The sequence below is a fragment of the Capra hircus genome, chromosome 19 (assembly GCF_001704415.2).
Source record: "Capra hircus breed San Clemente chromosome 19, ASM170441v1, whole genome shotgun sequence".
In the NCBI taxonomy this organism is placed as follows: domain Eukaryota; kingdom Metazoa; phylum Chordata; class Mammalia; order Artiodactyla; family Bovidae; genus Capra; species Capra hircus.
In genome coordinates, this window is record NC_030826.1 from 37,570,439 (window position 1) to 37,584,944 (window position 14,506).

Consider the following 14,506-nt stretch of genomic DNA (forward strand, 5'->3'; position numbering starts at 1 on the left):
TCCTTCCCTCCCTCCCTCTCTCCCGAGAAGCCAGATGGAGCCTGGATTTTTTCAACATGGAGGCAAGGGAAATAGATGTGTTTGGCTTGGTAGAACTGCACCCCACCCCCTTTTCCTGGATCCCCAGGTTTCGGATCCCCTCGGCACCTCTCCCTCTTCTCACTGTCCCATCAGCCGGCCTCTGTGTGCGCCCTCCGGCCGGCCGGGCCTGGCAAAGTCCCGGTGTGGAGTTGCTAAGGCGCCTTTTAATTTAGTTACCTTCAGCGCCCAAACTTGCTGCTGCCCTAGGGCTGGTCCTCGGCCGGGTGTGCTTGGAACTTGCCGCTGCTAACCGTTTCTGCGTCCTGAAGGCTTCTCTTCGCCTCCTTGGGCCAACATAGCTTGTCGCCAGGCACCATGGCAGCAGCAGCCGAGACAGCCTGGCGGCGACAGAGGCAGCCGGGGACTAACTCCATCCACAAACCTTCCCGGCCCTTTCTGGCTGCCGGTGGAGCCTCTATTCTTTTCTATCACGCTTCTAGCTTCTTGCTTCCCACACTCGCCTGGCCTCGTTGCTGCAATGGTTTGCGAGTTCATTGCATGGGGAGCGACAGGAATTTCGGCCCCAGGCGTCTAGTCAAATTATTGTTTTATTATAACTATCATCATCATCATCATCATTACTGCTGTAACAATCATTTAGACTAAATAAAGCCAGGGCCCAGCCAGCCAACCCCCTCCAACGTTTTTATTTCATTCTCTTATCTATTAATAACAAACTCAACTGATGCCTGTTAATTAATTCCCCCTTCAACCAGGGCTGCTCCGAAGCTAATTTTGGTTAAATCATCAGAGGCTAATGGTAATAATAATAAAGGGATTGGGTCAGCCTGGTCAATTGAACTCCAGTTCTCCTCCCTGGAAGGACTTCCTGCTTTGCAGACCCCTGTGTGTTTCCCAGAAACAAATTCTTCCCAGAAACCAATCGGAACTCAGAGTTATCCGGCTGCCTTTTGAGTATAAATCTGTGCCATTAAGAAGGGGATTTATGTGTGAGAGGGATTTCCTTCACCTGGACTCCCTTTTTATTTTCCTATTTTTAGTTTTCTTTAGAGTTGACTAGCTGGGCTGAATGAGATTTAACTAGTTCAAACTCATATGTCAGAAGATAGGGTCAATCTAAAGATTCTATGAAGAGTGATGGTGAGGAGTTGAGAAGACATTTGGTGAGCTTGGGGGTATGTAGTCAGAAGTTTCGGAAGAAATACACAAAATCCTGTGACAGCTTGAACCTTTATTTTTCTAGCACACTTTAAAAAGCCTGCATTAAACTAATGATTTTTTTTTTTTTTGCCTCAAAGAACTTCAGTAAACAGGGGCACCCAGTTTCCAGCCCAGATAATATTGCTTAGATTGTTTTGTTTACTTTCTTTTTTTCTTAGGGAAAAAATTTTGTGTTTTAGAAAGCACTTTCCCATCTCTTTTTAGAAAAGTCCAGCAGTTACCTAGTTTCTTTCTTCTTTTCTTCTTTTGGAAAAATCAAAGGAAGCAGACTGTCAAGGAAAGGGTGGGTAAAAAAAATTATGCCTGATGAAAAAAAAGAGTGGGGGAAGACCTAGCCAAATGGTCACAGCACCAACCAGTCCCACCAAAGAAACAATCCTGTTCCATTTGGGGGCCCCATGGGGGCCGCTGGCTGCGGGATCCCAGACTTGGTTAGCAAACACTCAGACTGGAGGTGGTGGTACCTGCAGCCAAGGCCACGGAGGCCGCTCAGTTCCACTGGCTCTGGAGGTTGAAAATCTTCAGGAAGTTTTGGGTCAGGCTGCTGCTTCTTGAGGTGGGAGGGTAAGGACATGCTCCCTCACATCAGAAGGTTCCCTGCTCAACTTGCTTCTTCCTGCTGCCTCTTCCGGTGATCCTCAGCCTCAGAATTTTTTCTCCAGATTAGACTCTGCTTGGATGAAAGGAACCTAGATGAAGGCAAAGGCAGGAGGCCTCTCAGCTCAGAGGAGGGTGTTGATGATGCTTTTATTTTGGAGTTCCCCCCCTTGAGCCACCCTATCCCAGAGTTGGGGGGGCAGGTGCAGGGAGAGGGAATTAAAGAGGTCAGGGGCTAGTAGGCAGGCAGGAGAGAAGCCATGGCCCTTGCCATAGTAAGATTCTATATCCAGGCAGTTCCCACAGGAGTGGAGTCCTTATTTTTTTAAGTGAAGATGAAAACTGGTGGGCTTTTTCTTTTAAAATTAAAGCACTGATATAAGAAAAATCCATTTCAGGCCAAGCAAGTGGCCTCAGCATCTGCTGTGAAGATGTTGGGTGGGGGAGAAGAAAAACCCTATTGATGTCAGTTCCCTTTTCAGTTCCTAAGATGGATTTGAGCCCCAGTCCTCTTCTCCCCGTGTCTCTTCTCTCACCCCGCAGGTCAACCGCTACGAACAGATCCCGGGAGGAGGGGGGCAGAAAGGGGGGGTCCGGCGTGCCACGTGACCCCAAGGGGTGCCAATGTCCGGTCGTGAGGGTATCTGGCTCTTGCAAGTTGCCACCTACCACCAGGGCCTCGCCCAGCGATGCAGAAAGCCACCTACTACGACAACACCGCCGCCGCACTCTTTGGAGGCTACCCCTCATACCCTGGCAGCAATGGCTTCGGCTACGACGGTCCCCCTCAGCCCCCCTTCCAGGCCACCACGCACCTGGAAAGTGACTACCAGCGCTCAGCGTGCTCGCTGCAGTCCCTGGGCAACGCCACCGCGCACGCCAAGGGCAAGGAACTCAACGGCAGCTGCATGAGGCCGGCCCTGGCCTCAGAGCCCCTGCCGGCTCCGCCCGGCTCGCCCCCGCCCAGCGCCGCACCTACCAGTACCACTAGCAACAGCAGTAACGGGGGCGGTCCCAGCAAAAGCGGCCCCCCCAAGTGCGGTGCCGGCTCCAACTCCACCCTCACCAAACAGATATTCCCCTGGATGAAAGAGTCGAGGCAAACGTCCAAGCTGAAAAACAGCTCCCCTGGCACAGGTACCGGCTCTCTGGCTTCGTCGTCGTCAGCTTTTGTCCCGGCCAGGAATGTCACTGTTATTCTAGCACCCAGCCCTTAGGCGCCCAGGCGGCGGCAGCAGCTATGGCGCATTTCCCGTACCCCCCCCCCACCTGGCGACCCCTGACCCCGCCAGCACCCTCTCCCTCCTGCCCCCCTCCACCTGAACTTCTGAGAGGTCCAGAAGGCCAGGTGCTCGGCCTCAGCCCTTTGCAAGGCCGAAGAGTCACGAGACGCTGCCAGTAGACGCAGAGTCGTCAACGATTGATTATTATTAAGTATTACTACTGTGGATATTAATCACAATCGCTCGGGCGGCCCGCGGTCTCGGCCTCCAGGCATGGCAGCCTCTTCGCCCCCCATTTTCGTGCCCTGCCCAGAATGTCCAGACTCGCCCAGGAGCTCTCCTCAAGCACCTGTCTGGGCCACAGGACCGGGCGTGGTGGAGGGCGGAGGAGTGTCTTCTACACCTGGAACTAGGGACAAGGGGGGAGAAAGCGTGTGCGAGAAAATCCAACCCTAAATAAATGGCCATGCGGCTCTGTCTGCGTGACATGATCAAATTTTCATAAGCTGGGGCAGTGAGAGGAGAACAGGTCTCTTAATAAATGCCACTATTATAGAGTGTCCGCTAATGCGGCGGGTGGGGGCGGGGGGCAGTGGAGAGGAGGAGGTGGGGACGCGAAGGGGAGGGCGGCGGGGCCTCCGAGTCCAGGCCTGGATTTATTAAGAAACGATGCATTCAATTTCGGCGTGTTCAGTAATTATCTTTTATTTCATTTTCTCCCCTTCCCACCCCTCCCCCTCGGGTCCAGCGGAGGGCTGCGGCGGCGGCGGAGGAGGCGGCGGCGGCAGTGGCGGCAGCGGGGGTGGCGGCGGGGGAGGGGACAAGAGCCCCCCGGGGTCTGCGGCCTCCAAGCGGGCGCGGACGGCGTACACGAGCGCGCAGCTGGTGGAGCTGGAGAAGGAGTTCCACTTCAACCGCTACCTGTGCCGGCCGCGCCGCGTGGAGATGGCCAACTTGCTGAACCTCAGCGAGCGGCAGATCAAGATCTGGTTCCAGAACCGGCGCATGAAATACAAGAAGGACCAAAAGGCCAAGGGCCTGGCCTCGTCTTCGGGGGGCCCCTCCCCCGCCGGCAGCCCCTCGCAGCCCATGCAGTCCACGGCCGGCTTCATGAACGCCTTGCACTCCATGACGCCCAGCTATGAGAGCCCGTCCCCGCCCGCCTTCGGCAAAGCCCACCAGAATGCCTATGCGCTGCCCTCCAACTACCAGCCCCCCCTCAAAGGCTGCGGCGCCCCGCAGAAGTATCCCCAGACCCCGGCGCCCGATTACGAGCCTCACGTCCTTCAAACCAACGGGGGCGCCTACGGGACGCCCACCATGCAGGGCAGCCCCGTGTACGTGGGCGGGGGCGGCTACGCGGATCCGTTGCCGCCCCCTGCCGGCCCCTCCCTCTACGGCCTCAACCACCTTTCCCACCACCCCTCGGGGAACCTGGACTACAACGGGGCGCCCCCTATGGCCCCCAGCCAGCACCACGGACCCTGCGACCCCCACCCTACCTACACAGACCTCTCCTCTCACCATGCGCCTCCTCCTCAGGGTAGAATCCAAGAAGCGCCCAAGTTAACACACCTGTGATGGGAGAGGGAGGGCTGAGGGGCAGGTCCTGGGGTGGAGGAGACCCAGGAGGGGCGGGGGCTGTGGAGTTGTGGGGTGCATTCGCGAGGTCTGAAAGAGGAGGCAGGGAGGTGGCAGCCAAGCTTCCCGGGAAGAAAGGGCCTGGAGCTCCTTCCCCTCCCCCTGGCCTGAGAGGTTGCTTTTTAAGTCCTGCAGCTCTTGTTTAGTCTGCCTGCCAACCCATTGGAAAGGAATCTACAGCAGATTGGAGATGACCCCATCAACCCTAGGCCTCCAGCAATATCCAGTTGGAATTCCACCTTAGGGAGTCGGGTAGAGGAAGAGGAGATAGGGAAACAGGCAAAGAAGCACATTTAAAAAAACAGACAAGATGGCTAGGCCATCACCAGCCAACCAACCAACTTACCTTCCTTCTATGTGGTTAATTCCCCCAAATCTTGATTTTTCTTTCCTGGCAATTCTCCTTAAAAAAAAAAATTTAATACATTTCAAAACCAAGGGCACAAAGCATGTCCCCCTCCCACTTTCCTGAATCCTCAGATTTGTTCCCATGATAGGAGAAGGTTGATTGGGCACTCCCTCCATTTCTAGTCCCATATTTTTCTGCTCTAGGACGTTAATATCTATACCGCACCCCTATCAATTACAGTCTTCAGAGGGCTCAGGGATGGTGAGAGATCCTGAAAGAGCTGTCTATATTATAAATATATATATATATTTTTCTTTTATGGTAAAGCTGGGAGGTGAGGGCAGGCAAGTTGTCAAGACTAAAGGTTTGCCCATTCTGCTGTCTCCCATCGCAGCTCCAGGTCCATCCCCCTCACTCCACAGAAAGCAGTCTGTGACTCGAGTTTCTACACTTCTCTTTTCTTCTGTTGCTCTCTTGACTTAACGTGGAAACAGGGTATATTTTGACAAACTGTCCCAGGTGGGGGCTGCAGCTGGGCCTGTGTGCTTTGCTCAACCCTGGACAGGACACTTTTGTTGCACTTAGAGTTTACATTTTAATGGATATTAAAAACAACTGTGAGAGATGCCTGGGCCTGCAGGAGTCCAGCATTGCTCAAAAAACGTGTGTTCTAGTGAACATTTTCATATATATTTATTGGTTATAGCTTGTTAAAATATTTTCTTTTTTTTTATTATTTATCCCCCTACATTATGTATTTATATGAGGGAAAAGGGAAAAAATTGTACTTTTTTTTAGTATTTACTTGTTATAAAGGACGTTGTGTTCCCTGTCATGTAAAACCAGCTATTTTAGTTATTGTACTCTAGAAAAAAGCTATAGATTTATGTTAAACTTGTACTTATGAACAATTGTAATTAGTTCTAAAAGGCATGAACTCAGCTCCTAATTGTCACTGTATAGTCCTGAATTTGTAGAATTAGAGTTAATTCCCTCTTGGAACTTTCTTTGTTCTTCTGTAGTTACTTTTTTTCCTTACTTAAAAGGGTTGTCTGTCATATAATTCTTGAATAAACTTTCTGTTATCAATTTTATCTTGTCTTGGTGGTCCAATTTAGATAGCAGAGCAGCAGGCTGCTGACTGCCAGATTTCCCCAAGGGAAGAAGAATGGTGAAGACCCTATCCTGGCCTTTTTATGCTCCCCTGCTCAGGGCCCTACCTCCCCCATCTGTGTCTCAGGTTTATTTGGTTTTTCTCACCCAAGCTTGGAACATTCTGCCAACTTCTTAAGATTTAAGTAACAAGTTTGGGGCAAAGGGAGACTAGGGGACTCTCTCTAGGTCTTTTCTGTTTGGCTTCTTCGCCTCTCAGTTTTTCCTCATTGATTGACCTTTTTTTTGTCTTTTCGCTTCTTTGGCCACAGCCTCCCCACTGTCCCCCACCCTCCACCCCATCAACAACAACAGAAATCTGGCCCATTACTGCTTCTTCAACCTAAACTTCACAGTTCTCTTCCGGAGCTACAAAGAAGTCGTCACGTGACCCGAAGCCCAACCACCATTGGGTCTAAAATGAAAACAAAGGAAAATGATTAATCTTAAAAAAAAATTCTGAAGCCTAGACTTCTCAGGTCAAACCTTAAAACTAAAGTGAAATTAAATCACTAAATAAAACTCAGGACAGAGGGAGAGGAGGCCTGTTTGATTTCCCCCGCCAGGGTAAGGGGAGAGGAGGAGGGTGGGAGAAGCTATGGATCCAAGCATACATAAAATGGTCCCCAGGCTAATGTGCCGCTCTGTTTCCACGATCCTTGGGAAAACTTCATTTCTTAGTCGTGGTTCCATAAAAGTTTTATCACATTGGAGCGAGGATAGAGAGGGTCTGTCAAAGATGAAATGTCACCGCCGCATCGCTGGAGCCGATAAGAGCTAGGAGACAGGGAAGCTGAAATATGGAGCTAATTCGTTGAAAGAGAAGCGATGGCTGCTTGCTGAAGAGTTGCATAATTCTAATTGTAAGCGATGCTCTAGCATTGCTTAATTAGGAGCATATATTTGGTGGTAGAGATGGTGGGGGTGGGGGGCGTGTCGGTGAGAATCGTTCCAGGCCCTCAGCCTTAAAGCCAGGGCTGATTTTCATTTTTATGTTGTATCCTGGCAGTCTAAGGTTAGTAATTATAGCCTTTATGCAACAATAAATAACAATAAAAAAGCAACCTGAATTCTTCACCCCACCCCCCACACCACCACCAAGTAGGATTTTAACTGGACTAGGCTCATCCAAGCAGCAAGCAATTTAGCACTGGGTCAAGCTATAATTTAAAGGCATAAGAGCGTACAAAGTTTGTTTGGGATCAAATAACGCTCAAGGGTTTTTCTTTCTTTCTCTCTCTCTTCCTCTTCCCTGAATAACATTTTCTGAATGGTGTAACTAGATGAAGCGCCTTGTTTGGCTCTAGATGTAGAGTGGACTGATTATTTATCTAGTAGGAGAGGGGCAGGCCAAGTCAGAAAGTTTAACTTGAGTTTGAAAAACAGAGCTTTGGCTTGAAATTGGAATTGCAATCAAGAAAAATAAGGGCTACCTTGGCTTGGTGTCCTCCTCCCTTCTCTCTTAGAGATTTCAGCCCCTAGCTAAGCAGCCAAAGTCGAGGGGGAAATATCTGTACAGTAAGATTCACAGCACAACAGGGGGGCAGGGAAGCGGCGACTCTGGGAAGGAAGGTTCTCTTGGCCCCTTTTAACACCCAAGTTTTCTGCTGTTCTCTAATCTGGCCGTAAAATCTGTCAGCAGGGTTAGAGAGAGCCGTATTTCCTGCAGGGACAGCCGGAGTTGTTGCGGAGAGAATCGCTCAACCCTTCAGCCAGCTGGAGAGGCTGTGAAAAAACTTCCAGGGCTTCTCAAGGGGGTGGCCGGAGGGAGACCCCTCTTAGGCCTCCTGCACAACCTGCAGACAGCTACTCTTCTGTGCCTACTCCCCACTTCCACCCCCATCCTCACCTCCAAGTGGCAAAAATTACTTTCTTTGGAGCCGAGCTGGACACAACCGTCTCTGGCTAGTTTGCCCAGTTTTTCAGAGCAGCTCCCTTGGATCTGAGCCCTCCAGAGCCTGCCGCCCCCGTCCCTGCAGCCCCCACGTCCAGCTCCCCCTTTTTCCTCCTGGCTCTCCTCCACCCCTACCCTTCTCCTCAGATTCCTCTATCCTTTTTAAACACTTGCAGCCCCCACGTCCAGCTCCCCCTTTTTCCTCCTGGCTCTCCTCCACCCCTACCCTTCTCCTCAGATTCCTCTATCCTTTTTAAACACTCACCCCCAACCCACACGGATGAATACTTACCACCACCCACGCGGCTGTTACACTGACACAAAGTTTCTAGTTCCAGCTCCCGGCCGAGTTGCCATTTCTCTGCTAACCAGCCTTCTCCTCCTTGCTCGCTGCCGAGCAAGGAGGGGGAGGGGAGGCCGGAGCCGTGGGAGTTCTCCAGAAAAACTTTCCACCCAACCCAGCGCCTTTCCTCTGTCCCCATTTCCCATCTGTTTCCCTGCTCTCCGAGAATCACCTTTCTCTTTCGCTAACACCCCCCCCTCCAGGCCTTTTAAAGGGATGGGGAATTTCGGCTGTTCCCTCTGCTTTCCCAAAGAGCCAAATTCTTTGATGCCATCGGAGGGAGCTGTCAGGGGGCTAAGATTGATCGCCTCATCTCCTCTCGGTCCCTCTGACCCACTTATTTAAAAATCTTACCCCAGATCGACATTTCATTTTCTGCTTTGAGATCTAGTTTCCCACCGATTGCTTGGGGCTGTGAGTCTTGTACCCATTCCCTCCAGTAAATTACAGCACTCCCTAAAGTTCATACTATCTTGAACTTCTGAAAAGAAATAAAAACAACAATTTCCCCAGGGGCTAGAAATGAGATATCATCTTTGATCATTATTTTTGCACCCCCTCCACAGAGAATTCTATCTTGTTGGGGGTATTTATTTATACATACATACAATGACGAAATGGCAAGGGCATTCCTGTAGGGGGGAGTACCCCCTTCCAATACATTGGCCTGAAGTTTGAGAGTTCTTTAAGTCAAATTGGGAGCTACCTTGGTTCTTGATTCTTGTTCCTGTTCCTGGATATAGATGCAGATACAGGCTTGAGGCTTGAGAGGGTGCATATGCATCTTCGACCCTGTCTGCTGGGGTGTCACAGAGGAGCCCGATGCCTCCAGGTGAGGAGGCAGGTAGACATAGGGGCAGGGGCAGTGCTGCAAATGCTGGGCAGAGAAGGGAACCGAGACTTCACAGCTCCACAGGCCAGAGGCCCAAAAGGGCTCCCTCACTGTCTATCTCACTCCTCTGTGTCAGCCTAGGAGTGCTTGTCGATTTTCTAAGATTTATTTGTTGCTTTTGGGGGGTGGGTTGGGGATAGTGATGCTGATGATTGTAAATCTCTTCTCTTCCTTATTGCACTGTAACACAGACCTTTCCCAAAGGGGAAAACCTCTTTCTACTACCTCTTCCTCCCATATTGAGATCCTCACTCAGCTTTTTTTTTTCCCCCGGGGTGGGGGCAGGGAATGCTGCTGGCCTTATAAAGAAAGCTTTACTGTATTAAAAGTATTTGAAAAAGAGGAAGACTTCTCCCTTAGGTTCTCTTGTTTCCTGGGTTCCAGAACCTCCCCTCCTCTGACGGGGATGAAGAAAAGGTTCCTTTAGCTTTTCTGTAGAAAGCGGGGCATGGGGAGCAGGCATGTAGGACTGGGGGGCTCATGGTGTCCAGGTCATGGTCCTCTAGAGTTTTTGAATCAATTAAAGCAAATAATGCTCTGTTTTCTACCAGGCCCAGACGAGTGATTGGCCAAGGCGGGTCCCGTGACCATGAATTCCCTGCAATTTCGCTGGAGTCCTGGGTTTAATAGAGAGAGTCCCCATACGCTTGTATTTATCAGCAATATACAATTATAAAGACCCAAAATTTAAAAAAAAAAAAAAAGAGAGAACAAAATCTTCCCCTCCCAAAATCGCTGCATCACACAAACCTGGGGGGGGGCAGGAGGGGGGGTCCCTTCCGATCCTCCCTCCTGACGCCCCCCCAGCAGGCCCCCTCCCCCACCATTGAAAGCCATGAATTTTGAATTTGAGAGGGAGATTGGGTTTATAAACAGCCAGCCATCGCTCGCCGAGTGTCTGACTTCCTTCCCCGCTGTCTTGGAGACATTTCAAACTTCATCAATCAAGGAGTCGACATTAATTCCTCCTCCTCCTCCTTTCGAGCAAACCTTCCCCAGCCTCCAGCCCGGCGCCTCCACCCTTCAGAGACTCGGGAGCCAAAAGCGAGCCGAAGATGGGCCCGCTCTGCCGCCGCTGCCGCCGCTCCCCGCCGCCCCCCTGGCCCCCGAGTTCCCCTGGATGAAAGAGAAGAAATCCGCCAAGAAACCCAGCCAATCCGCCGCATCTCCCCCGGCCGCCTCCTCCGTCCCGGCCTCCGGGGTCGGATCGCCGGCAGGTCGGTAAGCGTGATAGGGGTTGGGTGAGAGGCAGCTAGAAAAAAAGGGGGAGAAGGAGCGATGGGGGAGGTAGAAAAAGGTGTCGAGCCTGTTGGGGTTTCTTGCCCCTGTCGATTCCAGGGACGAGAAAGCAGAAAAGATCGTTGTGGTTCAGGCCTGGCCGCTGCCAGCATTTTTTTTCCCTTTCCCTACAGCAGATTTTGGAAGCTGGTTGGGGAAGAGCATCTTTTTCTGCTAGGAGAAAAGGATTCGATTGAGGTTTCACATTTAGCTGTGTGGAGGAGTGTTGTTGGATGGGGTCGAATCTGGAGGCAGGAAAAGATTCAATCCCATCTACTCTAGCTCTAGGAGAAGTGGGGGAATTTGAGAGCTGGGGGCTAGGGAGAAGAGGTGAGGAACAATCTTTCTTTATGAATCCTCTCCCCAGGCTGAGTTGGAAAGTGCTGAAATGAGGGATCCACTTGGAGGACCTGGGAGGGGCTCTGAGGTTCTGGGGGCGAAAGGGAGCCGCTCCCTAACCCCTGCATGGTCCGTGGGCGGCTCTCTGAATGCTGTGCGCTGACTCTGGCCGGGTCTGGCGGAGAGAGAGGGACGAGAAAGAAGGCAAGAGCCGTGAGAGCGAGCCGCTTTGGTAGGCGGGCAGGTCGGGGGTGCCGCAGACATTGCTTTGGGAGGATGGGACAGTCTTTTATTTCAGCCGAGTTGAGGTTGGGCTAAGGACACGGCCCGCGTTGACGCCCAGCCCGCTTTCCCCGCAGATGGGCCGGGACTACCGGAGGCCGCCGGCGGCGGGGCGCGCAGGCTGCGCACCGCTTACACCAACACGCAGCTGCTGGAGCTGGAGAAGGAATTCCACTTTAACAAGTACCTGTGCCGGCCGCGACGCGTGGAGATCGCGGCCTTGCTGGACCTCACCGAAAGGCAGGTGAAAGTGTGGTTCCAGAACCGGCGCATGAAGCACAAACGGCAGACGCAGCACCGAGAGCCGCCCGACGGGGAGCCAGCCTGCCCCGGCGCGCCGCAGAACACCGGCGAGCCAGCCGAAGAGCCTGTGGCTAGCCCGGGCCGCCCCTCCGTATTGCGGGCCTCGCGAGCAGCCTGTTGTCACCCGCCCGAGGTCGCGCAAGGGCCTCCGGGCGCCTCGGGCCCACAGCCTTTGGCCGCTCGCGTGGAGGGCGCAGACGCGCGGAGCCCGGGCGGCGCGCCGCGCGGGGACGGCGGACGGGAGCCCGAGCCGTTGCCAGAAGACGCCTTCCCGGAGCGGCAGGATTCGCCTTTCTTGCCCGACCTCAGCTTCTTCGCTGCCGACTCCTGTCTCCAGCTGTCCGGAGGCCTCTCCCCTAGTCTCCAGGGCTCTCTGGACAGCCCGGTTCCCTTTTCCGAGGAAGAGCTGGACTTCTTCACCAGCACGCTGTGTGCCATCGACCTGCAGTTCCCTTAATAACCCGCTTCCTTCTCTCGACCCCCGGCCCCCCTTCAGCAGCCTGTGGGGAAACCCAAGGACCACCCCCCCCCCGCGCCAAGTCGTATGGACTTCTTTATGTGTTTTGCTAAAATTCAGGTATTATTGAATTAGCGTTTAATCCACCTCCTTTCTTCTCTAAAATATTGGACACACGGGCGTCTTTTAAAAATTACACATTAAAAAATCCGTTTGGTAGAGTCCTTCCAACGAAATCTCAGGAATAATTAAACTCTGGGGAGGGGGGGGTGTGCTTTCTTAAAAAGAACTAGAGGAACCTATTTTCCTCTTTCTTTTTTTTTTTAAGTTTTAGGCCGTAGATTATTTATTAAAATCCTTTACTAATAGGAAAAGGGGAAAGTATTTATTGTACATTATTTTCATAGATTAAATAAATGTCTTTATAATACGGAAACGAGTTAGTGTTTGTGTTGGGACCCAGTCCTTTTCCTCCCCGCACTCACTAGGCCAGGCCGCCTTCTCTCTCTCTCTGTGTCTCTGTCTGTCTCTGTCTCTCGCTCTGCCCTGGGCCGGATAAGTCCGGGTGGTACAAAAGAGGCCCCTTGGAGGAAGAGGGTGTGCTGCCAGCTGAAGTGAGAGCAAGAAGAGATCTCAGGCGCGGGCTTCACAGTCGTGGTGGGAGGCGTAGAGGTTCAGCTAGATTGGGAGGGTCCCTAGGGCTTCCTAGGCTTCTCGCCTCAGTGCCCTAAGCGGAATGGAGGGTTTTTTTTCCAGGACGCAGGACGTCTGGGGAACCCGACGTCTGCGGGTCACGCGCAGGGCCAAGGAGTGGAGTAGAGTCGGGGGTTTTCTTGAGAAGCAGGGTCCCGTACCCAGGGATGGTCACTGGCCTCCAAGTGGACAAGAAAGGAGGCCGTGTGGAAAATGTAGCGGGAGCGGGTCCCTCAGTCACCCTAAGGCCCCTGGGGTCGGGAGGAGCGTCCGAGGAGCTGCGGGGCGACAAGCTCCGGGAGGCCCGGGCAGCGTTGGGAGGCGCTTGGCTTGTATGGAGCGAAGAAGGAGCGAGGAGAGCGGGAGAGAGACAGGGAAGCCAGGAAGATGCTCAAAATGGCGCTGGGGTCGGGAGGCAGGGAGGGGAGGGAAGAGACTGTGGCCGCCATGACAGCCGCCTCAGGATGCGCGCGGCCAGCCCCGGGACCGTCCCCGCGCCCACCTTCACCTTTTTGGACCATCCCGATGCCCGTGAAGACAGGGGGCCCTGTCTCACGGGCTCCTTTTTTGTTTTTGTATTGTTTGAAATATCAGCCCAACGGATGCTGAGGATGCGAGACAGACAGATAGTCCGCGAGGGGGTGGGAATGGGAGAGGGTGAATGGCGGATCTTACTGGCTGGGTCTGCCTCGCCAAACCTGACTTTTGATCCTTCGCTCTGGGATTTGATGCTCGGCCAGAGCGTTCTCCAAATGCAGACCTACCTGTCTTTGCCAACAACTTCATTTGCCGTCTCAGCACTATTTCCTATCCCTCACCGCACCTTAGCAGGTTTCTTGCAAACCCAGTAAGCGGGAGGCAAGGATCGATCTTTCCACCTGCCTCCTGGTTTGTTCCGGGGAACGTGGAGATTTAAAGGGCCCTGGAAAGCCATCCATCCTCCTTAGGTTTATTTAATATTTCTCGGGCTCAGAAACAGACACCGCAGGGCTACCTCCCCAGCAGATGCTGCTGTTCTTGAAAAGCAGTTTATTCCCGGACCTCCCAGACTTTCCCCTGAACCAGCAGGATGGGGACTTGGAGTACCAGCCACTGAGAGGCAACAACTGTCAGGAAAAGCCAGGAGCCCACATAGGTCGTGACATACAGGACTAAACAGATCCCTGCATATTTTTTTAAATCTGGTCTTTCAGTGTGGGCAGTACACACATCTTCTTCAGCTGGAATTTAATCCCTTAAACTGTCTTAATATAGAATTCATCTCCTGCATTAAATAATCTTATGCCATGTTAAATTGCACTTATTTCTTTCATAAATAAATTAATATAGAACAATTAGATGTGTATTATAATAATATCATGTATCTTATTAGTTTATTTTCCCTCATAAAATATATACATATGAAATAATTTCAATATATTAAAGTAATAATACAGCTTGTTGGCTTGTGTGTTTATTTTCCCCATAAATAAGTGAATATATAATATATTAAAACCACACTATACATCTCATTGGGTTGTGTGTTTATTTCTCCATAAAATATGCCTATGGGCAATGTTTAACCCCTTTAAAATCACAGCACATAACCATCTTTACACCAACAAAATAAAACAGACATTTCAGCTGGGGTTTTGATTTCTATGGACAGCCAAACTAGATAATTTGGTCTAATTAAAAATGCTCTTTCAGCTATAGCAGATTGTTTACAAAGATGGAGAATACCAGAAGGATCTTGCTAATTGCCCACCTTTCAGCTTTCTTTGGTCAAAAGGAGAGCACACTTCATCAATGCCAAAAATA

General features: G+C 51.7%; 2 protein-coding genes and 2 long non-coding RNA genes across 12 annotated transcripts in view; 2 read left to right on the plus strand and 2 right to left on the minus strand.

The window, feature by feature from the left end:
- The window catches only part of HOXB3 (homeobox B3), a 25,210-nt gene extending 19,043 nt beyond the window's left edge, over positions 1 to 6,167 (plus strand). For both annotated transcript variants that reach the window (XM_018064935.1, XM_018064936.1), the window contains 2 exons: positions 2,404 to 2,997; positions 3,832 to 6,167. In XM_018064935.1, the coding sequence (XP_017920424.1) occupies positions 2,550 to 2,997; positions 3,832 to 4,664 (1,281 nt within the window). In that variant the 5' untranslated portion in view covers positions 2,404 to 2,549 and the 3' untranslated portion in view covers positions 4,665 to 6,167. The remainder of the gene's footprint in view (positions 1 to 2,403; positions 2,998 to 3,831) is intronic.
- On the minus strand, positions 1,254 to 2,754 carry LOC106503278. Its single transcript, XR_001296913.2, has 2 exons — positions 2,676 to 2,754; positions 1,254 to 1,952 (listed from the first exon to the last, which is right to left on the minus strand). It is a non-coding gene; the product is annotated as an uncharacterized LOC106503278 (long non-coding RNA).
- LOC102169699 lies at positions 3,763 to 9,083 on the minus strand. 8 transcript variants are annotated; one of them, XR_001919736.1, is made up of 6 exons: positions 8,412 to 9,083; positions 6,840 to 7,002; positions 6,557 to 6,640; positions 5,071 to 5,127; positions 4,608 to 4,658; positions 3,982 to 4,069 (listed from the first exon to the last, which is right to left on the minus strand). It is a non-coding gene; the product is annotated as an uncharacterized LOC102169699 (long non-coding RNA). The 8 variants fall into 8 exon arrangements; XR_001919734.1 differs by lacking the exon at positions 6,840 to 7,002 and having other exon boundaries at positions 3,763 to 4,069; positions 6,569 to 6,640; positions 8,412 to 8,958; XR_001296907.2 differs by lacking the exon at positions 6,840 to 7,002 and having other exon boundaries at positions 3,819 to 4,069; positions 4,596 to 4,658; positions 6,569 to 6,640; positions 8,412 to 8,965.
- Positions 9,500 to 12,444, plus strand: HOXB2 (homeobox B2). Its single transcript, XM_018064937.1, has 2 exons — positions 9,500 to 10,571; positions 11,331 to 12,444. The coding sequence occupies exons 1-2, from the start codon at positions 10,190 to 10,192 to the stop codon at positions 12,011 to 12,013; spliced, it is 1,065 nt and encodes a 354-aa protein (XP_017920426.1). The 5' UTR covers positions 9,500 to 10,189; the 3' UTR covers positions 12,014 to 12,444.